The following is a 25513-nucleotide window of genomic DNA, read 5'->3' on the forward strand; positions in this document are numbered from 1 at the left end:
ATGCAATCTCCATTTATACTACACTGGCTCAACTTCTTTACGAGTGCAATTGTTGCTCTGCTTATCAGGGTGAACATTCGTGAATTCTGCACGCTGAACATATTTAATACCAGATAAGTTCTCCTTTTTGTTCTGTACTCCTGTTGTTTGCCCGTGTCACATAATTTCTGGGTAAACGTGAACAAAAAACACCGCAATCATTTTAAATTAATTTATATTTACAACACATCATGGAGGAACTGATGTACAATATGTCTTATTAGTGATATTGTGACAGTTTTTCAAAATTTAAACTCTAATATAATATGCGGTTGTCAACTTAAATACAAGTTTCAAATTATGTTTAGGGTAATTCACCGATATTCTTGAAATAAATTTTTTTTACCAACTGTCTACCGCAGATTCGCAATTAATGGACGCAATAAGTAAATCTTGAAGAAGAGCGTTATTGTCTATGGAGTTCTTTCATTTCTTGTTTTGCTTCCTCCTGTACTGGTTCATATTTAATTTTTATTGAAAGGAATCGACTGCGTCTCGTAAAATCGTGAATTCAAATATGTTGACTACTCATGTTTTTAAAAAACTGGCACACAAAGCCCAATTTTATTTTCTAACTGGCTTATCGCCATACACAAGGAGTTGTATTTCCACAACAATATTTATTTATTTTTTCTTGATACTCATCTATTTTTCTTTCTTTTCATCCTTATTATCAGTTATTTATTATTAACTAATTACTTATCACGTCTAGAAAATAAATATTCGAATAATTGTTTACAATAACGTACTATTGAGTAAAACAAATAGAGTAGTGTAAAACGAAAATGAGTGAAAAATTGGTGTAACACTATTGTCTATACAAAATTTCTATTCCAAATTTATCATTTTATACATTAAATATGCAAGCTCAAAATGAAAATGATAATAAAAATTATGCGAAATAATTACATAATATTAGTAGCAATAATAATGAAAAAAATAACAGTAATAATTATAAGAAACATGTTCATTACATGTAGACTTTAATTGTATCACAAAAACAAGCTAGGATCGTTTTTTAAACTTCAAATCCAGCGTTGAAACACAAAGAGAAAAAAATAGTTATGCACAACTCGCACATTTTTTTCAACTTTTATTTTCATATATATATATATTTTTTTTTTAAATCTTTAAATTATTCATTATATCTCTTAATCAAAAATAAATAGCATACTACAAAGCTAAGGAATCAGCATTTGCTTCAGGACTATATCAAGTGATGTTATAGGTACATGTATTATATTATGTTATGTCGTGATATATCACGTCACCGCATGTCTCAACTGCTGTATATATATACTGCTGCTATGCTTTCAACTAAATTTGGTACGATACTTCATATAACTATGCTTGCCGCGATAATATCTATACGAATTTAAATCAAGCAACTCCTTTTATTCCGCGTTTATCCTCTTTTGGACGCAGATGGGCTGAGATGTTCTCTTTCTCGAAAGTAGTAAGTCAATAATGTAAAAGACACGTCGTAAGAGATCTCAACGGTAACTTCTATGGTTGAAAGCAACGATAAAACTATGGTACCAAAATATGCGAACTTTTTTCTAATATTCTATCTCTCTCTCACTCTCTGTTCTTAAGATTAGTAGGGGATGATGATACAATGATTACAGATGCACACAAGAATTTCAAGATCAAACAAACTTCGCGTTTCCACAGTCGTAACAATTGCATTTGGCAAATTGTTTCAATTTACAGACGTGTATTTTTTTTTTTTTTTCTAAATAATTTTTGGCAAATTTACGTGAAATAGATGGAAGATTGTAAGAATAAAAGTAATTATAAAACCAAATGATATTAATTTCAAAAGTAAAAATCAAATGATTTATAATCTCACTTCAGGTACTATTATGCTTGCGCAAGAAAATTATTCAATATATTTTTCTCTACAGTCGGGTACCCTCGACTTGTTCATTTTCATTTATTTAGCAATTTCACACGTAGACTGGACACAGGGAATCGTGATAATAAAGTAGAAGACAAAATCGTTGAGAATAAAGAAACAGTTTGATCGGACTCGCTACATAAGTAGTAACAACGTGAAAGTTGACGAGACAACCATATAATTTCTCAGGTCCGAAATTGACAAGAGTATAATGCACCCTATGATCCGTAAAGCGAACGGAAAGCGATTGAAACTGGGATTTGATTAGTGAAACACAGAACTAATTATCTAACTATTATTATGACGAAATATATAGTGTACAATATCATCAGAATATGAGGGAGAAAAATTGTTCTCTTTTGTCTTTTGAATAAATTAAATGAAGTCTTAACGATTATGCCGAAACACGCATTATAACATTTATTAATTTATTAGTGAGCCATTGTTGATCATGTATAACGTCGTGTTTACTGGGTGGTATAACATATGTGTACACGTAGAGCATTATAAGCACGTCTGCGATGCTAAAAATGATCTATTTCGCAGTATGTGGGCAACCGCCAAAAATCTTCAACTGTAGGAACGTCTATTATACCTTCACAGTTTCCATGCCTTCAGAATGAAATTTTCGGTTCGATAAAATTCAGAATAAAACAACCATCCGTACAACGAAATATCCATAACCGTTTCTCAAAGTGTATCAATAACCCTGCGACAGACGCACATCGAGTATGGATGAAATATTGAATGGTTGAAGCCGTAGCAAATCGTAAAGTGATCTACTTTCTTCGGAACCATCGAACAGAATTAAGAAAAATTTCTCGGGCCTCGAAATTGTGTAAAACTCGCATTGTCATGAGCAGTAAATCGCACAAAGCTAAATCTGGTAGGTAAAACAGTGAAACTTTTTAAATCTTTTTACATATATTATCATTAAATGAAAAGCAGCGAGGCTCCAACAGTAGATATCATCCCTCAGCGCGAGTATTAAAATGATGATTTTCTCTCCTCGTGAGCTTACCTCTTTTTTTCTCTCTCCTTTCTCTCCCTCTCACTCTCGCTCTCTTTCTCCACCGAATTTGTAAAACGGAGATGAATTAACGAGAGAGTTCGTCTAGACTAAATCATTCACAGCTCGATCGCATCGACAATCTGAACTGTGTTTTATAGTCAAAGATTAATAAACTGCGATCTGGCAAGCATTGCGGTGGCTTCTATTCAGTTATGAGAAAGACTTATCCTCGGCGTAACGTTGTTCAGATTCACCGGTGACGAAACGTCCAACGATGTATCAGACTCGTTATGATGCGGATGTCTCTCAAAGTATTTCCGACGAGCCGTCAGAAGCATGTGCTCTTTCCTACGCTGCAGGATCCTTTCCCTTTCCATTGACGATTTCGAGAATCGTCCGCCAAGATTAGACGGCTCTTCTCCGCTGAAGTTGCCAAGTTTATTATACATCAATACAAACTCAGAGACAAATACAAAAATCACAACAATGCTGAAAATTCTTTGCACAAGCTTACCTATCAGCGGCTGGTATATCGAGTCTCGGATCCAAGGTGTCCTGGACCAAAGGAATGGGCAAGATATGAGCCGTCGTGGTTTGCGTCGTAGTCGCAGGCTCCGCTTCCGGTTCCTCAATAACGTGGTGCGGGGGCAAAAGTCTACTGTCCAGAATGTTTTCAATTGTGATTTCGATCGATCGAGTCCCTCTCAAGTCCTCGAGAATCACGTTGCGAGGATAATAGGGAAACAATTGTTGAACCTGAAATTGAAAAGCAGCCATTGCAATTTAAGGAGCGAACTTCAAATGGGGCCAAAAGTTGGGTAATTTTATTATTCAGCGATGAACCGAACGCATTTCATTAATCTGAAACCTGTTGCCATCGAACCCGGAGAATCAGTTCAACTTTGATCTCTCAAACAATAAGAAAAGAAACAGCAAAGAAACGTCAAGAATCTGTCTCACTTGTCTGGCCATAGCATCAAGTTGTGAGTTGGTGTGCGCCAAGGCAGAAATATCGCCTCTGATCCTGTTGTGGGTGACCTCGACGGAGAAGCTGGGCAGCCAGGAGACGTATCTGGATCCGTCGAAGTGGAAGAAGTGATTATCGTTACGACGTGCAGGTGTGGGGGACTCGGAGGGTATTTCAGGAGCGTTTTCCCTGTGATTGGCCTGCATACTCAGGGCCAATCTGCATGTGGGACAAGAAGTGTCCTGCTCTAACCAAGACTGTAGACACGAGTTGTGAAACAAATGTCCGCAAGGCAGTTTCCGAGCAGTTTCCATTTTCTCCCAGCAAATAGCACAGTTGTCGGAATTCTCTGCTAGTTCCTCTTGCGACGCCATCGGATAGCTGAGAAGAAATAATTTTGTCAGGATAATTCAACGGTGACCTTAATAGTAACTTTCTTGCATGTAACCTCTCTCGACTCTGAATATTACAGACTGAAACTTAAATGAAAATCTTAGCTTCTGTACATTTAATTAAAACCAACTTACTTTTGTTCCATGTGACTAAGCACAGCAAGATAATTTCTATGCTTTGTTATACGCCGTTGAATTTCGTGGAATAGATATCTGAGCTGCATACAAATAACAAGAGAAGCCATGCTCAGGAATATATTACTCCAAAGCAGCATGTGAACGTGGTGAAGGAAGTCTACGGCCAGTATGGTAAGTTCCGAAGTTAATTCTGTGTAATAGGCTAGCGGACCTCGCTTATCCCAGGAACGTGGCGATGTGTTACCAGCTCCTCGGGTGTCGTACAGATGTATCGCATAGCGTAGCATAACGTGGATCGTTCTCACTCCCAATAGAATGCACTGAAACAAAGAGGAGTAACAAAGTGTGAATATTATGCTAAAGAAGTTTATTTTCCATTTTGATATTCAGAATTCAGGATCACTTTCTAGAATTTTTGATATCCATGGTCGAATATTTGTCCAGATTTTATATTGTAAAGGGGATTTTTGAAGAATCGAGTTGAAAATACCGGGAAAATTGACTGTGAAACACAAATCGCTCTTTGCAATTTTCAGCTAAAATTATACGCTCGGAGTATGAAACGGAAATGGTGAAAAGTATTTTTTACAAGCAATTTAATACGTTGGATATATGAAAAAGAATTGTTATTGACGAACATTAATCTGTCATACTTGATTAAACGGCAAAGAAAGAAAGAAAAAAGATAAAACCAGATGATGATTATGCAGTAAAGTTGCTCGACATCAATTTATTTATCTGTGCATAAATCGTATTCCAACGGCATTGAAAACAATGAACAGTACCGACTGTTGATCGTTTTTTATTATTAGTTTCGTTCCATATTCGTCGAGGTGAAACTGTTTCGATACATTATCCGCAATGCCAAGGATCGTGTTCGAGATGCAATGCTGGCACTAAATACTTTCTAAAATTTTCAAATCATCGCAGCGGATTTATTCGTTGATTATTCATGTCAGAAATTACAAATATCTCCTAATAGGTGTCAGTAAATGTTATTCAAAATTTATATCACTTTAGATTCTGTAACATGCGAAATTTCCACCTCGCTTTCTCTTATTGGCATTAATTCTGATGAAGTCTTGAAGAGACTAGAATTCACTGGTGTTTCATACTTTTAAATAATTTCTGGAAATCTGTAAATACTAAGAATATCAAGTCTACAGGCAATTAATTAAGAGTCAAAGTAGGCGGAAAAAAAAACTTGATGAATAATATTCTGATTTGCGCCAAATCCCGTATAAAAAACGTGGTAATTTTCGCCTTTTGCTCGTTACACAATTTTTATCCATACCGCGAGTCGCTTTGAACTAAATCAATAAATCAAATTCTACATTGTATCATAAAACGAGGTCGAAATTCGCACAGTGATTTAATTGATTTATTCGCCGCATCATCAGCAGGCAAAGACAGTTCAAACGAAAATTTTTGCACAAACAACACCAGTGCGAGATAAATAACATAACTAACAAATGAAGACGAATGTTAAAAGTGTTTGTTCGCGAATTGTTTACTGCATCTTTGTTTGCTGTATAAATATTGGATCAAGTTGAAGAAATAATGTTATTCGTTCCAATGCACAAATATGTATGTACAACGATTACAAACTCGTTGAGATAAAAAGAAAAAGAATAAAACAAAAAGATAAAAGAAAAGAAAAAAGTGGTATTCCTGAAACAGCATCAACAGTTACACCGCAACGGTTTTATTTCATCTGTTCGATACATAAAAATAATCAATGACAACGATCTGACTTATGGAAACGACTATTCGAGTCGTCGATAATTCTCCAGAGCTCCACGCCATTGAATTACATTTGAATAATCGTGAATTGAAATCGAATGTGGAATTTCGCATGCCGAAATTATGATACATATAATACGTAACGAACTGTGAGAAACAGCGCGGTGTTTGAATAATCAATAAGAACTGTTGGACAGAATGAATGTCAACTGGTGAAATGTGACGTGTACGAATATAATAAGACATGGGGATGAAAAGAAAAAGAAAATGGTGAATGAAGATGTTGAGGTTTTTTTTTTCTTCTTTTCATTTTCTGCGACGAGTTTCCAAAATGACAAATACTTCTCGAGTTTCTTACAAGGAAAACGATAAAATTAGTACAGAAAACACGTTTCAGCTCTTTTACGTCTTCGTATAATGCAAAAACAAATTTTTTCACGCGGATACATTTCGAAGAAACCGTATCTCGACGGATTCGCAATATTGTAATATTCCCGATTCTCGTTGATCCAGCAGTAATCAAATATTTGATAAAGTGACGCGACATCGTGACTTTTGAAATTTACACGAAATTTTTTATTCCAAAATTGCCGTCGGCTATAAACTGGTTCGAAGAAAAAAAGAAACAAGTAGAAAAACATCCAGCTTCCATCTGATTATTTACACCTAGGAGATAAGAGACTGAATTAACATCCGTAGGAGTACATGCATAACTGGTTCTGAATATCAAAGTGCTATTCGGGAATCGATTTCAAATTCCCGACGACAGGAAGCCGCAAGTTATGCGTGCGTATAAAAGCGTTAAAACAATTCCTAAGAAATCATCGAAAATCACGACCAAATATTCCTTCTCGTTATATTTCGTTAATTTAGAAATTCTCCGATTGAGAAGAAGAAGAAATAATCTAGTCGTATAAAGAATTCGATGACGCGCACATCGAATCCTTCTTACTTACTTATCGCGCATGTTTTATTCGACTACGAACAACGTTTGGATAGTTGCAAGAAAATGTGAATGTTTAAAAGCGATAGCTTAGCGATTAATTTTTCTGGCCTTGATGGTCGAGCCCGACAACTTTTCACTCGTATGACTTTCGAGATCATAATTAAAACGTTGACGGGTGAAATCTTTTTTTTCTTTCTCCTCTTTGAAAACATTGAAAAAAATGGGTGCGTGTACTTATGTACGCGCGTGAGAAGTTATACTTCTTTGGCATCATTAAAAAATACACAACATGTCAAAATCTTCTGTCACACAATGATAAAGAAAAGAAGTGTGTAATAAAAAACAATAAAACAAATAACGGATGTCTTACATTATATTTAAATAATCTATTAAATTTTTGTCACGAACTTTTTATTAAATGTTCTATTAAATTTATTTCTTTATTTTGTAAATATTAAAAAACCAATAATAAATATTCAACATTGATAATTTAATAATATTTAGTATTAATTATATTAAATAATGATATTTTAATTTATATCAATAAATAATACATACGGATAACTAACCTCAATTATATTGGAGCACTTGAAAAAGTATTTTAGCACAATTTTTTCACTAATATTCACAAATAGTAAATAATATTAATCCAAATATTCAATTTAAATCACTACTGAATATATTTTATTGCCACATATATAATTCGCACTTGTATGAAAATAAAACACGTGTTGTGACTGTAAAAACTAAAACCATGTGGATAAATATTTAGCTTTTTTTCGAGACTTAATGAATTCGGTTGAGTGGGCAACTTCATCCTGTTAATTTTGCGTTACAGTGATGCGCGCGCATCTTGAAATTTCACTCTCATCAGTTTTTCATAACGCGCCAAAAGAAGTATAACTTCAAAAATCATATGATTCTTTCGCTTGATCCCGAAATATTTTCGCTCGCGAATAACGATAAAAATAGTTACGTATGCTTAAAGGAAAAAAAGACTGGTTTACGCTACTAGGACTAAAGTTCAATATTTCATTCGAACCGATCGAATTCGATCAATATAAATACGATACGCGAATAGATGATCACTTTGATATTATTGCATAATAATTTGATATGACAAATATTGAGGCGGAGATAAAAATAATTTTTCCTTTCTTTTCGTGTATTATTTTCTGTATAATGACTGAAAAGTCGCAGCGAATACGAAAAGACTAGTATAGAATAATATATGGAAAACAAATGATCAACCATATGGCTTTTGAATATTGTTGAATTATAAACAAAATGAAACCTATGAAAAATTACTAAACGAAATTTCAGACCCTCAAGATCTGATTTACACTGTACGATAACGTTGATCCGTGTTTTTTTTTTTTTTTTTTAAATCTTACGCATGACGATAAAAATAATTGAAATTTTTTTATTCAAGCTCGAGCTTATATCGAGGGTGAGAAAAAGAAAAATCTATAATCGCATTATCATATTATTTAACACCCAGCTATGTTTCAATATCCGTGGGGCTGTTCCAGCTGATCGTTTTCACGCGTCAACGAAGCGGAAAACCGTGCGATGCATACACCTATACTATACATATATTACAGACACAGGGGGTTCAAAAACCGAATGAATATATTGGAAAATAAGACTATTATAATTAAACCTCGTGCAATAAAGATAAGGTAAGAAAAGAGAGGGAAAACCAAACACCGTGAATAATAATAACAACAACAACAACAACAATGCCCTTACTTATCAGTTCTGTGATAATATGTTTAATTTCTTTAAATATTTCTATAATCGTTGTTATTATTATCTTTGTTGTTGTTATAATCTTACTGTTATCATTATTTAATTATTATTGTCAAAAGCTCACCTCGGCTGCCATAAAAGCAAACGTGTTGAAAGATACGAAGAAAAAACCAGCCGCGACGCACATCAACAACATGAATGACGAAAGAGCCAGGATGGCGGTAAGGAGGCCCAAAAGTCGGACGTGACTCCAGCCGGGAGTCGTCGGCGAGAAGGAGAGCTGAAAAGTTGAAAAAAAAAGACAAGTGAAAATCGTTCATCAATTAATTATTGTAAGTGAACATAACCAAGTAGGTGAAAAAAAATAAATAATAATGATGGTGCGGAATTAACTTTTGACACCGTCATCAACGTCATCGTCGAATTGTAAATGTATAAATTTAATACACAGGTTTCGAGTGACGAGTGTGAAAATTCATCTTCTCGGTCGTAATTTGCAATTTGGCTGCAATAGCGGCGATTATTTTTCGACATTTTCACTGGAGCGAATCTATGTACAGTAAAATAATAACACACGTGTCACATCTGTTCTTCTTTTTCATCTCTTCTCGACAATTGCTACTCGTCTAGTTTACAAGCGCAGCCAACTTCGTAAAAATGTAACCAGCGTGGTAACTCAACAGGCGACAGCACTGTAATATGGAAATCGAGAGGTTATGGTTGACTGTCACTTGTCAACCGGAAGAATCTAGGGATTTTGTTTTTTTCCAAGGAATGTTTGCTTCAGGCTGCGAGAATAGATGCCAGCCAATGAAAATTAAGGAAGTCGAATGGCGCGCGCTACGAACAGATTCTTAAAAGAAAGAAAAAAAAAATAAAATCCGTTAGTATAAAACGCAACGTCTTTGCGTCTGTCTATCTCTTCGTACGTTCGCTTATAACTTGAAAACTGCTGAACCGAAATTGAGACCTATTTTTTCTGTTTATAGCTACAACGTTAGGCTAGGTTATCGGCTATATTCTATTACAACCAGATCGATAGTTTCGGAGATACAATGACATTTGTAAGCCAATTCGGAAAGTCGAGAGTTTCAAGATATCGACGAGCTCTGCACAAAAAATTTCGCTAGACCGTTCGGCTGTATCTAATAGTTTTGCCAAAAAAGGTGTTTGAAAATATTCGTAGCTGCTAGCATTTGTTATATACAATTATGCAAGACCATGTATACCTGCCAACAGCTTGTACATGCATACCAATAATGTATATATACATTGTATAACTGACAAATTATTGGCACCGGTTTATCGCATCTGCGGCCACATTTCGTGCATTACTATGTCCCGTGTAAATAGAATGCGCGCTATTTTATCCCGGCATGCCAATTAATACCAAAGTTTAAATATAAACTTAAGCGAATAGTTATAATAGTTATTATTATTCTGTAGATTAAACATATTGGGGAGAGAGAAAGTTTTGGCATGTGTATTTATTAGCTGATTGCAGTTTATATAACAGTAATAGGGGGATGATGAAAAACTTTTAATCGCGTTATATATTTATATATACTGTGCAGTTTTTTTTTTTTGAACTTATTAATTCTCCGTATTTCATTAGATAAATAGATTACAGCAGAGATGAAATTTAAAACTGCTATCGTCGCCAATTATGCGGGTTAAAATATGTTGAAATCTACAATGGGTATATAAAAATTTCTTGACATATAGGTACAAATAATTCAAGGCTCATTTACAAAGAGAAATATCGATCGGACTAATTCGAATAAACATATTGTAGATTTTTGGCTGCAGAATAACATCAAATACGATGTATAAAAATGAAAAGAAAAAGTTTCATTTTAATACCACAGTAAATATACAATAATAAACTGTTTGTAAGAGGAAAAGATGCCTAATAGACAACATAATACAACCATGCAACTAGACTGTGCACGTATAAGATACTTATTGGATCGTCCAGCTGCTTATTGGATTATTTAGCGGCAATTAGATGAGACAGTTTCTTTCACCTTGAGGCTAGACGATTGCGTAAAGCGTGAAAGAGAGCGAGAGAGAAGAAAAAAAAAAAATAACATTTCGGATGAATTGATATCTATTTTATTTACACGTACAGATGTAATTACAGGGAGGCCGCTAAATCTCCATCACGAAATTCCCCAGACAAAAAATTTTATAATTTTCCCCGACCAATTCGGAAAAATTGGTTTACAGCAAATTGATGGCAATAAACGCATTTTCAACATCATTTTCTTCTTTTTCCTTTTCACGACAGTACGAACCGTCACTAATTGGGTCAGACTGTCCCATCTATCCGATGCGCGCAATCTTTTGTAAGGTAACATTTAGGAATATTCAAAGTTTTCAAGAGAACCTTTCGCCGATGGTAAAAAACATTTGTATTCCATCTAACTTGTCTAAAGCTTAAAAAAATTCTGGGACGTATTTGTATGAAAAAAAAATAATACATATATATATATATAATAAACGGTTCCCTGACATTTCCCTGACTATTCCACAATTTCAGAATTCCATGACATTTCCAGGTTTTCCAGAATTCCCCGACCAGTGGCCACCCTGGACTAATGGTCGAAGTTTAATTTGAAAAAAGCCTTGACTAGTGACAAAAATTTAGATAATATTGCGTTTTTCATATTCATCTTCTTCCCTTCGAATTATAAAAGCAGGAGAGAGACAGAGAGAAAAAGAAAAATATAAATGGAAAACCAAACCAAAGTATCGTGCAGTGTTTTCATCACTCATTATACTCACATATTCGAAACGATCCTTGCACAACTGACTCAGCAGGCTCAAAAATCCAAGAGCCGTAAACCAGGCGCACCAAAGCACGACCTCGTCCATGTACTGGACGTTGAGTACACCGAAGACGAATATGAACTTGTAGAAAACGAAGTTCCAAAATTTATCCTTAAGGTGCTGTCGTTCGGAAACTCGAAGCTCGCCGAAAACCAATTTCTGGATAGATTTACCGACGAGTATCAATACGCAGTACGCCATGTTTATCAGCGTCTGTAAAGCACAAAAAAAAAAAAAAAGAAAAGCAGAAACATACTTTAGTCATCTCCGCAACAAATACCTCGTGATATTTTATTTAACTACATGTCTTTTTTCATCACTTTTATTCAATCCGTTGCATGTTACACGTTGGAGAAAGTACAATAATTCCTTTCGTCACGAGTCTCGTGATTCATTGAAGGAAACTTGTTGCTGCAGCAATTACCAACTATGCATACATATGTATATGTATATGTGTGACATAGCGTTGCACGTATACGAGATTTTTATCTAATCCGTATATCTACATACGTCATAAGGTGAGAATCAGTTGCCGCGTTTATGAATGGGAATCCGCGTGAAGAGTAAAAACGTCATATTATTGTGAATACTGACGCAACGTATATCCCGAGCGTTAATAACCGCAATACCATCATCATTATTATTAAGATATGTAAATGGTAGTAAAAAAATTCACCGCTCGACAGCTTTTGTAATTTTACATACAGTGATTGTATAAAAATTGATATTGCAGCCGAAAGAAGTCGGCCTTTGTATTGTCTTTTATTTGTTTTTAATTTTTTTCTTTTACTCTCAGAGTAGTTAAAAAAAAGTGTAGTTGTTCAAAAAAAGTTAAACATGAACCCGGAATTTCGAATTACGATTTCGAATGCCTCGATAAAATCATGAACGTCTGCGATTAACAAGTTATATAATATCTATGCATATGTGTATATATTTCATTCCAACTTTTTAAAGTATTAAAACGTTTCTGCACGCACAAGTGATTTGGAAAACTTGAAATAAATTTTACGAGGAAAAATAAAAGCAGAAAATTTTAAATTCCGCTGTTTTACTTCGCCTCGTAGTTTTCACTGGTCGATGGTATTGTGAATTATGAGAAAAAAAGAGAAAGAGAGAGAGAGAGAGAAAGAGAGAGAGAGAGAGATTGATTGATTATATTTCTGGCGTTACATAAGTTTTTTTCGATTTCGTAAGGTGATTAAATTTAAACTTATTCTATCGACTTGATCCTACTTATCCTATTTGTCATGAAGAGAGAGAGAGAGAGAGTTTGAACTCGGACAAATGGTCACGGACTCTTAGCAAGGCCATATTCATGTCACGGTAAACTAATATAAAAAGTACGTAAAACTCATTGCAATACTTATAGCAACAATATTACGGGGTCTCGATTAGATTCCGATTCAACTTCACGATTTTTCAAAATTTCACGACTACCGGGAATAAAGAAACGAATCTGCAGGAAAAAAAAATATCAGAATCCAACGAAAATTTGATCCCGTCGAACGTCGAATTTTTTTGTTTCCTGTTTCTCCTAATATCGTCCTATACTCTCCCTATTGTTATACATATACAAAATTTATTTATTTAGTAATTTTCTCATGCTTCTAATCACGCGAGAAAAGAAGTTCGAAAATTAAACTTATTATGTAAATCTTTTCGAAGTCACAGTCGCAGTTGGTTTCCTAAATTTTTAATATTAATAATATTTTAATAAATTATATATAATAAATTTTTAATAATAATAATTAATACACGGATTTCTGTGAAATATTATTTAAACAGAGAAAGATAATAAAAATAAAAATAAAAGAGTAAATACACGGTGCAAAATAACGAGGAAGAAAATCTAAAAATTGAACTGCCATTTTTTTGGCTTTTTCTTTTTCCTTATCCGATCTTTTGTATAAACAATTCATTATATGATAAATGATGACTGTTCGAAACTAAATTTTCTGACATTAAATTCCCTCCGGAAATATGTTTCGGACATTTATATACATTGACTCGTTACTGATCAACAAAATTCGGAAATAATAAAAATTATTTTCTCGCGTTAATTAAATGAAAAACGGAAAATTGGAAAATCAATTTAAGAATTTTTTTGTCAACGCGATTCTACGGAAACTGGAGAAGTGTTTTTTTATTTTTATTTTTTGCTCTCTGCTTGCAATACGTAAAATCGAGTTTCGATAAGAGGACGAAAAAAAAAGATTGCAACAAGGATCAATGAGGAAATGTTGGTACATAATGATGATAATATTAATAATTATGAGGGATAAAAAAAAAATTTTACATTGAAATTTGAAAATCTGAAATTTCCCATTTAAATGAAATGCAAAAAAAAAAATTTTTTTCATCAAAAATGCCGTCACTGTTGAACCGTTTGAGGATAAAAAAATAATTTCCAAGCATATTCTTGCAGGGCATTAAATTCTCTAAAAAAAGACCCTCGATTGGATTTTTTAGACTTTAAATTCGTATAGTTACGCGTCGTGAAAGTCGAAGAAAAGCGGAAATATATATATGCATATACATATATATTATACATATAAACATGAAAAAAAAATATATCATATGCTGTGAGTGCGTAAAAGAAAATAGTTTTTTACTTTTTCTCTTCTTTTTTGTTTCCGTACAGGTGTGAATGACCTCAGTACGGTTTCGCCGGACCGTGTTCAGGCAACAGTAAAAAAATATTTCCAACGCAGACTGCTGAGACTGAACCAGGTATAATTTAGTATCTTCATACTACACCGTATACTTTATGAAACGGTATAATGTAACTCATATTCGCACATAAATTGCGTAATAAGAAGTAATCACTGAAATTACTCGGAAATTACGGCACATATCTTGCTGTGATGATTATTATGCGAGCATTTTCCCTACACGCAAATTTCACATATATATATATATATATATGTGTGTGTGTGTGTGTGTATAATTAATTAGCAATTTTTAACAAGAAGAATACAATTTTTCCTCAAGGATTATTTAGTACTCCCACCTTTACCGACCTAGCGATGCACCGTCGAAATTTCAACCCGTTCCTTTCGTAATATAGGAAAGGAAGAAAAAGGGTGAGTTTGCTCGGTCGGTAAGGGTAGACGTACTACGTGGCCTTAACGCCATTTTAATTATACTTACGCCACAGGATTTTAAATTAATTAATTATTGTCGGTGTTTTATTCGTGTGATCGTTTATTCATTCATTCGTTCGTGCTTAATATCATCGATTATTGTTGTTGTTGTTGTTGTTGTTGTTATTACTATTACAGATCTCTGTAAGCCAAATGATGAATTGTAAAAATAACAGAGAGTTAAATTGCGTTTCATTGCGTTGAACGAAAAAAAAAGAAAAAAAAGTGAAACAAATAGTCAATGTCGAGAAAAAAAATCGTTACAAGGTCTGAATCTCGCCGGGTTTACCTTTTTACATACTTTAATTAATATACTTTATGTATAAAATCGATGAGTCAATTTTATCGCAGTTCCAAATCCGTTGATTATAAATGAGCAAACAAGCACAGTAAATATATGTATAAAGTACACGTGTACACAGGTGTTTACGCATGTACGCGTACATAAGCTAGAAAGATGCTAATGCGAAATGATTGAGAATCGCTAAAGCGATATTATTCGCGGGGATTTCCGGACCCTGTGAAAAAACGAGTCGTTCGTTTACATTTTCTGTGTACGTAGGTTTGGCAGATGACGATGTAGATTTGTACATACGCATGAATTATTCATTCTATTTAAACGCGTGTGCCTTGCTAAAAATAATTAATACCCCGCTTCGTCAAGGGATGCGAATCACTTCCTTATTGCACGTAAACGAGAAAAAGGAAGAAACATAGCTTGGCGTTGTATTTTATTATTATGCGCGTACGTAAACCGATGAAAGCTTTGCAACAGCCGTAATCATTTTATTTATTTTAACAACTATTCTGACTGTAAAAAATCAGATTGCCGGAAACGATAAAAAAAAAGAAAAGAAAAGAAAAACGTAGTCACGTATATCGTTGTTAGTACCGACAACTTGTTTAACACATTCTTCGATTATTGCAATCGTGTTACATGTTGTTATCATTTATTCGATCAAGTTAAATATATCTTGACGTTTCTTGACGTTATTATCTACATATATACACACATATGTAACAACGAAGCGTTAATATAAAGAGGAATATTTATTTCTTCTTCCCATTGTTATTATATAATTGAACGAAATATTTACGAGGCAACCAGATTGCTGGAAAATTAACGAATCAATGAAAATTCAGCTCTTCGGTAATTAATTAAGGTCCGATTAAATATACTACAGGTATAAAACTTACACAGCGTACGCATTTTAATCATTAATCTTAATTAATTGATTGATTGTTCGTATATGTACGTACATATATAAGTATGTACAGGTATGTTCATGCATAACACCAGGTGTACAGTTGATTATTATGCAATGCGAATTGCCGTAAGTTGAATATTATTTTCGAGAGGTTTCCATCGTTCGTTGCAACAGTAACAGTGGGAACTAAACGCGATAAGAGGTACGTGAATATATATATATATGTGTGTGTGTGTGTGTATATATATTATATGTATATATTATATATATATATAATCAACCGACGTTCACCCGGAAAAGAAGTTAAAAATTACAACAAAAAATAAAATAAAAAAATATGACCTACGGGCAGACAAAATTAAAAGAAAAAATTATCGTGAAAAATAAAAGTGGTTGAAGAGGAAAAAAAAAAAAAAAGATTTAAGAAGTCACGAACAAAGATGACGAAATATTTTACAGATAGATGATGAAACCGGTAGAGACTGGTATAATAATAACAGGTGCAGCGAATAGAATGGCTGTGTAATTCCGAATGAAATCGTATAAGCGAAACGGTTCCCAATATGCAATTCGTATGTTGCAAAACGATAAACGTGATTAGCAGCGAAAATATTGGATTTATAACAAAATACTGTCGGTTTTTTTTTTTTATTTTGTTTTTTTATTTTTGTAAAGTATTTCAAGCGCTATTAGGTTTCGACTTGAGCAAATTTATTTTGTAATTATTACGAGTAATACTATGTAATATTTCTAATTCCACTTTGAAAGCACCTTTGTTTAGGAAAAAATAAATTTTCCCAAGTTGAAAACTGATTGAATAACACGATTTCGTAGCGGTCGAAATACTTTAGGTATAAGGAAAAAAAGAGAAAAAAAAAACCGACAACATTCTGTTATAAATCCAGTATTTTCGCTGTTGAGCCCTAAAAAAAATCGAATTCTTACACGATTTCAACTTTAACCTTGAATAACTTTTGAAAGAGTTTGATTGTCAAAAAATTATAGGAGCACTTTTTTGAAGAGCATTGTTAATTTCCCTAAAAAAATTTGTATCAGACATTTACGTACATTGCCTTGTTGCGGATTTAAAAAAATTCAGAAACAACTAAAATTATTTTCCAATGTTAATCAAATGGTAAGTGGTAAATTGCGTTCAGGAACCAACAAATGTTAATATTAATAGCACATACGTGTTACACACGAATAAAAATACCGAGAATAATCAAAGCCCACGTTTGATACGAGAGGTAAAATAGATTTGGTTAATATTTGCGAACCGGGTATGTATACATAGCGTTGTGTAAACATCGTATATATGTTTATATATATATATATATATATAACTGTTTTGCCGCCAGAAAAGTGTATCACTGGACCAAGGCTGCGGTAATTCTGCGACGCATTATGTTATGTATTATGTACGTACAAGTACATGCGATTTGACGAAATTTTCTTCTTCTTTCCTTCTCTGCGTGTGAATGAAAATATTGTTGTATCTAAAGGGGATTTTTAAAATGTGGGTCGATGCGAATCACCGCCGAGTCGACGCATTTTAGCAGACGTCGTGTTGCAGCAGCGTTAAATTTTTTTATTTTTTTTAAATTTTTTTATCCGAAAACATCGCATATCACGTATATAAGAATTTCACGGGTCGATTATAATAATGATGATAATAATGATGACAATGATATATCGCAGTGCGAAATACTCGAAAGAATACCTATATTAACATTTTTTTCTTCCCTTCATATTAAGGCCTTAGCTAAAGTGAATGAAATTATAGCAAGTATTGATTTTAAGAGGACGCTATAGTCAGTCTTTACCGACCGAGTAGGATGTCATTTATTTTTCCTATTATCCAAAGCCTACGCAACAATGACGTGAATATGCCGAACAGAATTATTCAGAAAACAGTCTTTTTTTTTTTCCACATAAAAATAATGCTAAGCATTGTATTCCTCTAATTGAATTATTACTCATGTTGTCCAGCAGGTGTAGAATTTTTGGTTTTACCCCCGCGTGAAGCAGAAGTTTTTTTTTTTGTTTTTTACCAATTTTGAACAATTCTTCGGCAATTAATTTAGAATAGAGCTTACTGCGTTATTTTCACATCAGCGATTCGTGATAAAATAGTTACTTCGTACAGTTACTTCGTAAGTACATACAGCGTAGTTCACGTGAGTAAAAAAAACCAAAAATAGCGATCGCAAGGAGAAATAATCCGAGTCGTGCGATTGATCGAGTTTGACAAAATAATCGATTATTATTCTTCGTCGTTCTTGACTTTAATTCGTTTGAAGATAAGTGATATTGTACTCGGTCGGTAACTAAATACCGACTAAGCGTATGAAATTACATATTATTTGTCGAGATTTAGTTGCCAGCAACGTTGCCGGAGAATCGGCGATATAAAAATAACCAACAATAACAAGAAACAGGCCAGATAAATACCAGAATATCGCGTTGCGTCGCAACAATCCATTCTCATTCTCACAATCAGCTTCTCTTGCCGCTCTGTGCCTGCAAAAATTTGGCACAGACAACGCCGCGCGCATTGCAGCAGTCGGAGTGTGAGAAAAATGTGGCTCAACATATGTAATACGGTATATATACATATGTGGAAAAGATGTGTTGCAGTTTTCTGCGGCAGTGGCGAGAAGCGAGAGGCGCTGACAGGGTCAGGGAGAAATAAATTCACGTACAATTAACGTTGCGTCTGTGTCTCATCTTATCGCGTCATAACGAGAGTCTGTCCGTCTGTCTGCCCGACGTAAGCGAATCACTGCCGCAGGAGTTGCGCAGGATTGCGATTTAGAAGAAACTCCGATATATATCTATCTCTCTCTCTCTCTCTCTCTACGTACGTATACATCGTCACACATACCAACGTATTTCACATCTGGATTTCCCGCTCTATCGTCGCTCTATATATAATAATTCTCTTCTCTTCTCCCCGCATGTCTTACATCATCGTCGCATGCACATAATACGACACACACGCACACACGCGCGCGTATATGATACGTATATGCTATAACGTATGGCATTCGTTCGTTGCATTCGCAATGCCTATGTAACATAGATATATATACCTTGTTACCTATGTATTTATTACATATGGGTACCTATGCTGGCATGTTCCGGGTGTCGCAGTGACGCAATGTACCAAATACATTCTCTCTCTCTCTCTAGTTGGCGCGCACGTTGGTTATACCTACGTGCATACATACGTCACACATACAAGTGTGTCACATCCACCCACTTTTTCTCGGCAACAACATATTTGTACGTACAATGTAGGTAGATATGTACGTACGCGCGTGTGTAACATACGTGTTTTTAAGAAAGGCGCGAGACGATCGTCTGCTGATTAATTTCAGTTTGTGATCTCTTTACTTGCTGTAATTGCGCAGTCGCCGCTCTTCTTGTACGCGTACTGCGGATTCTGCACTATAAAATGATGCACATCGTATGCGTGCGCGAGCAATCTCGTTCAATAAATCATCGGCACGTAGTTTGAGAAAAAAAAAACAAAGTTGCAAAAGTGAGCCCCGCACTTGTTGAAAAATGTAACAAAACGATTGTAAAACGTGGCGGAACTTTTTATTTTATTTACCACGCGGTTGCTATGGTTTTAGAGAATTATAAATGTACGTGACGAAATTCTTCTTCTCTGTCATTGACAATTAGAATCTGATGACATATTTAATGGATTCTGTGCCGCTGCATGCAAATATACATTTACATAGAAAATATTAGTTCGCCATCGAAATTATTAGACGGGAAGAAACGGGTCTCAAATTTACCATTAACAAGGTGATCAGCAGTATAATTACTTGTGTATATGTTGCACGTCGTGGTGTTTTTTTTTTTTTTTTTTTTTTTCGTGGTAACGAATATTACACGGAATGTACACGCTACGATGAATAAAGACAGAACGTTTTTAAAAGTGAAATTTTACGTAATCAGGATGAATTTGAAGGAAAAAAAGGTTCCTCTGTGATTCAAAAGACAATGTTGAAACGCAGAATTTCATTTTTAAACTGTTTATTGGATATCGAAGACCCGAGTGGGAGAAATCTAAACTACTTATCCGATTGCGATAAGGAATATAGTTTCTAAATGAATTCTAAACGAATGGTCCGATTGCGCGTTAGACTTTGGATAACAATATAAGTATTTCTTGCCGAGTAATAACATTATCGTGTATAAATTGTGACAACTCTAAATGATATCGGATTTGTCGACATCGACTATCTAAATAAAAAATCCACCTCGACGCGGTCGTTGAGTCATGGGTAACTAATTTACGCTAAAAAATATCGAAGCTACTTTACGCGTTAAAATATAGTCTAAGAATTTCATATTTCTGGAGAGGTTTCTACTATCTTTATACGTATTGATGCGTTTTCAGAAAAACGCGCTACTTTCATTTCACAATCTCATGATTTCCTTAGGAAGAAATTCATTATTGCGCAATTATAGAAGAATGACTTTCGATAAGGAGGCTTTTTAAAATGTGGGTATATTTCTTTCGTTATGACTCCGTATGGATGTAAGGCTGAATTTCAATCACATCCTAATCCACCATAAATAATATACCATTTTCCTAATCATCCATCGTTACAGTGACATTAGCAATTTCAAAACCTCGTCTCTCTTGCCGATAAGACTCGATTTGTCCATCAGGCTGAAGTCAGTAACGTTAACTAACGTCACGAAACCTCAGACTAACGAATCATCGTTATCGGGCAATTTAAGAACGACTTTCAAGCAAGTGGCTTTACAAAATTAAACTATATTCTGTTTATAATGGTTTACTAATTCTCGAAAATCTTTAAAGACACGAAGTAGCGATTTTTCATTAACAAGCATCGTTACAGTAACGCTACTTAAACTTCATGCTCATACTTTAACGAGGTTGAAGTTAGGAATGTTATCTCAACGAAACACTGGGGATAAAATCGTCAATTTCTTATTTGTTACAATGATTTTTAAGCAACTAAGATTGTGAAATATGAGTATGTTTCCTGTTATAACGGTTTACTGAGTTTCAAACAGTTCCAAAATCACAGATTAACGGTTTTTTCTCAGCATCGAGAAAATGCCTCTTCACGACACGTCCCCAACTTCAACATGACAAAAAAAGGACAAGACTGAAGTTAGTATCAATCATTACTCCGCAACATCCGAATAACGTTCAAGTAGTTTGCTTTCAAAATTATGCGAGTATGTTTTGTTCACCAAGGTCTACCAATTTTCCAACGAGTTCTCCTAAACACGCTAGCTTAAGTTGAGTTACTAACTTAATCTTCGTGACATAAAAAAAGAAAAAAACAAGGGTCGAGTGAAACTCACCCATATGCATCCCGGCTCCTGAACCATGCAGGCAAAAAGTTCCCTCATGTGAACACCGAGGGTCCTGGAATCGACAATGGCCGATGCATTGTTGTCGGTGGCGTTTCCCACAGCGGCGACCAAGGAGTTCGGATGATTGTTCCGCCATCCTGGATCCTTGACGATTTGTGCAGCGTAGTAAATCGAACATGACAATATCGCGATGCTTATCGAGGTGTAAGCGCGTAAGCTCGGGACCGGCAAGCGGTCGAGAAAAACCATCGGCATTTTTACTTTTTATTTTTATAATTAATTAATCGCACTTGGGTCAAGTGCAACTACTTGACAACCACCACAACCACCACCACCGTTCACTACAGGCTGGTTTCACCTCAAATGCGTTTCTCTTGGTTCTCTGGATCACCTCGTCGATCCTCGTCTTTCTCTCTCTCTCTCTCTCACCTGGTTGAAAGAAACACGATTGTTGTTGCAATATTTAAGTACGCCGGCAATTATTCACGGTATTTTACTACAATTGTAAACTTGACGAATTGCTTTTTTATTTTTGGCTCTCTGCGTCTCGTTCTCCTTGATCTTGCTTTGCTTTTAATGTTTATTTAAGTCGATGCGGCGCTTCGTAATAGATGCGGGTAGTTATTTTTAGGTACACCAACACTCACTCCCCAATTTATTAATATGTATGTTCGACGTTCGACGATCACCGGTAGAGTTTAAAAACCTGGAATCGAATGCGACAAAAAATTACTCTGACTGTACGGTATATTACTCAGTTTACTACAACTCCTTTGACTTTTGGACTACTCATTTGTTCGTTTTCTTTTTTCAATTTTTCACACCAATTCTTGAATATTCGAAACGGTGTAAAAAAAAAAAAAAGAAAAAAAGCATATATTTGGGGAAAAAAGAACGTATAAAAGTTATGACATTTATACGAATCTTTCACATATCTCTGCTGTCACTTTATGAATCAGGCTCTCGCGCTACGAGGTTTAATTGATAGGATACCGGTAAAATTTGAGAAAAAAAAAAGAAACAAAAAGAAAAAAAAAAATGACGACCGGCTTCGCGACTCGAAATAATGAGGTTATGTAACACCGGGTTTAAGGCTATTCAACCGAGAAGGAGGAGATGAAATTTCGGACCGCGGAGATCAGGACCGAAAAAACAACGACGAAAATTATATGACGTTTGTAAATAAAACAAAACTAATAGACAGAGACGACGAACAAAAACAAACTGTGATATATCGGTGCGTGCACTCGGCACTGCGGTCAATGCGTCGATGAACAGAAACGCAGGTCCGGCATGTACCCAGAGAAGTGACAGGTCGAGAGAACGCGGAAGGGGGGGGGGGGGGAGAGAAGAAAATAGGGGGGGGGGGAGGATAATGAAAAAAAAAAAAGAAAGGAGGGCGATCCGGGGAAAGCATTTGAGACGAGTCGTCGACAGAAAAAGAGAGAAAGAAAGAGAGAGAGAGAGAGATGGAAGGAGGGAAAGAAATATCTCGTTTGTTTGTTTGTCTCGGTATCGAATTTCGTTATTCACATATGAATATTATAATATGCGAGACTTGTGGTTGTAAACTAAATCAACGGTAAATCCTTTCCTCGACATCGAAGTTTACATCGACTGATCATTTTTAGGATACGGAAATTACATGTGTCCGTCATTTCACTCCGATTGCTGTTCGGACATAAATATAATCGCGGATCTAGGATTTGCGAGGGGGGGGATTTATTCGAGTTTGTATTAATATAGAAAATTAAGTATTCGCCCCTCCCAGAATTACCTGCCTGTGTGATACGTACGGGTGATTATTGGGTGGAAAAAAAAAAGGGAGAAGGACGAAAGACATGAAAGCAGGGACAGTGAGAGAGGGAGGGGGGACATACACACACGCGCAAAGCGGCGTCTGTAACGCCGAGTTTTTCTTCGATACCGAGGAGAGATTTAGAGAATTCAACGGCAAATCTACGCGACACATAACCAATAAATTGCCAGCTATACGATGCACGTAATCAGGGGTCAAGCAGCGCGAGTTTTGTTGTTTTTTTTTTTTTTCTTTTTTCTTATCACTCTCCGCGTTGATACCGCACCGATTTTCGTACCTCTGTCGTAACCCAGTCGGCGAATTTTAACTCTCCTGGATCCTAACAGCAGTTCGCTACGAGCAGCACCGAGGCTGCTGACATAATATCGACGGAATTGTAACCTTACGTTGCGAAACTCCGAACTCTGCACCCACCACGCACTAATTTTTCACCGATACGGTGTGAAATCCGTTCCGGGATTATTATCTCAACTGGGGATGGATTTTCGGCCGCGGAATCGCGACTACGCGACTGACAACCTTCGGGCTTCTCGTGCCACGGCTGACACTCGGCACCCGTGCACACTGCACACGTATCTTTTTCACTTTGCGGTCAGACCAATCCCGAGGCTGTGCTGTGATCTAGGCGGCAGCCAGCTTTCGGCGCGGATCGTTCGGATTACCGCAGCGGCGGGGTGCCGGGCGATGATCGATCGGTAACTTACCGACGGGAAGGACACCTGCGTTTCAGTACAGGTAGCGCTACCTACCGCTTTGATTGTCGAACCTAAGATGGCGCAATTCGAAGCGACTGAGGCGGGAAGATGCATTGTACTAAATGCAATATGAATGAAACAGTAGATCGCTATTCAGACGAACGGAAAAATTCTGTGATTCAAATGAATTTCCAGGATCCGTGAACGTTGTTTTAGTTCAATGATCACACGGAATTCGTTGTGGTTACATAAAATTCAAAAAAACACAATTACTTGATATCGGAATTCAAGTCTCGAATACGCCGTTGACTGAAGATTGTTGAAGTCTGGATTTTCATGCGCAGCAAAATACTGCGGTTGCAATTTTCTCCTTCAAGTTTTCGGCCAATAAGAATGCTAAGAAAACAGGTAGTTTACATTCAGCACGCACCAGGTAGCGCTAGAATTCGTTCTATAGAGACTCTACGTAGCGTTTCCCTGATGTGTTGGCATTCCTATTGATCAAAAAGTCGGCAACAAAATACTACGGTAGAATTTTGCTACCCGTGAAAATCCAGCCAAAGACCGCTACTGCAGTTTTATTTTTTTTTTTCTCATGAGATAGCGTGGTAAGCGGCTCCCGCCGATAAAGAAGCTACCGGATCGTTGGCAGGGCTTCTTATAGCCTTAGGCTCACTTACCTACCGAGTACTGGTCAGGCATTTTTCGATGACGTTTCAACATTAGCTCTACAAGGTAGCCAATTTGCGAAGACATCTTTGAACAAGAAGACAAACTGTTTCAAACATGTAGCGATAGGTAGAATTTGAGTTATCGACCCGACATTACTATTTAATTTACGGTTACAGTAAACTGATTGAAAATGTGTAAGAACTAAACAAAGAGTATATTTACCGAAAATATTTCTAGCTCCGAATAAAGTATACTGAAATTATACCTTTTTTTTGTAGGAATTACAATGGAGGAAACAATTAATTACTGTAACAATTTCGCTGTCGTTATCAGTACGTTATTGAAACAAGTCTTATTTATTGGCTTGAAAGACTGTTATTTACATATACAGGTCTGTTCATTGCTATATGAGAAAACATGTTGAATAATTTTCTCAGAAAATAAAAGAAGCTCGTGTATATCATGAGTAAATAATATTATCAAACGATAAAAATAAATACAATCTTAAAAAGTGGAGGAAAAATAAAAAAAATAAAGCAATGAAACCGAACCAGAGTAAAATTCATATTATAAATTGCTAAAAAGATTCGCGTCTGTTATCATTTTAAGTTTATCTACTACATTAGATTTTTCACACATCTTCAGACTGTTGAAAAAATTATACTAACAATAATAATTGTGCGTGCAATATTGCTGTTATTAAAAAATGTTGTACTGTCCATTCATCAAAAGTGGTACAGCCATGTCCCATTTACGATAACGGGTTATAACCTGAGTATATCTACAATAAATACGCCATTTAGATAATAATTATGCTTGTTGCTACAGTCTGTAGAAACAAGAGTCGATTTCAGTACGGAGTATATTTTGCCTTTTTTTTCA

The 25513-nt window shown here is 35.4% G+C and overlaps 1 protein-coding gene and 1 long non-coding RNA gene across 3 annotated transcripts; both read right to left on the minus strand.

Moving 5' to 3' along the window:
- Position 1: 1 nt before the first annotated feature.
- LOC124175257 (E3 ubiquitin-protein ligase AMFR-like) lies at positions 2-21865 on the minus strand. 2 transcript variants are annotated; one of them, XM_046555311.1, is made up of 7 exons: positions 21434-21865; positions 11677-11934; positions 9014-9169; positions 4446-4768; positions 3912-4299; positions 3466-3707; positions 2-3374 (listed from the first exon to the last, which is right to left on the minus strand). In XM_046555311.1, exons 1-7 carry the CDS (start codon positions 21698-21700, stop codon positions 3158-3160), a joined length of 1851 nt encoding a protein of 616 aa, XP_046411267.1. In that variant the 5' UTR covers positions 21701-21865; the 3' UTR covers positions 2-3157. The 2 variants fall into 2 exon arrangements, with proteins under 2 accessions (XP_046411267.1, XP_046411277.1); XM_046555321.1 differs by lacking the exon at positions 11677-11934.
- Positions 21866-21984: 119 nt separating this feature from the next.
- Positions 21985-23877, minus strand: LOC124175276. The gene is made up of 2 exons (XR_006869134.1): positions 23542-23877; positions 21985-22151 (listed from the first exon to the last, which is right to left on the minus strand). It is a non-coding gene; the product is annotated as an uncharacterized LOC124175276 (long non-coding RNA).
- Between the last annotated feature and the right edge of the window lie 1636 nt (positions 23878-25513).

This window comes from Neodiprion fabricii, chromosome 1 (assembly GCF_021155785.1).
Source record: "Neodiprion fabricii isolate iyNeoFabr1 chromosome 1, iyNeoFabr1.1, whole genome shotgun sequence".
NCBI lineage: Eukaryota > Metazoa > Arthropoda > Insecta > Hymenoptera > Diprionidae > Neodiprion > Neodiprion fabricii.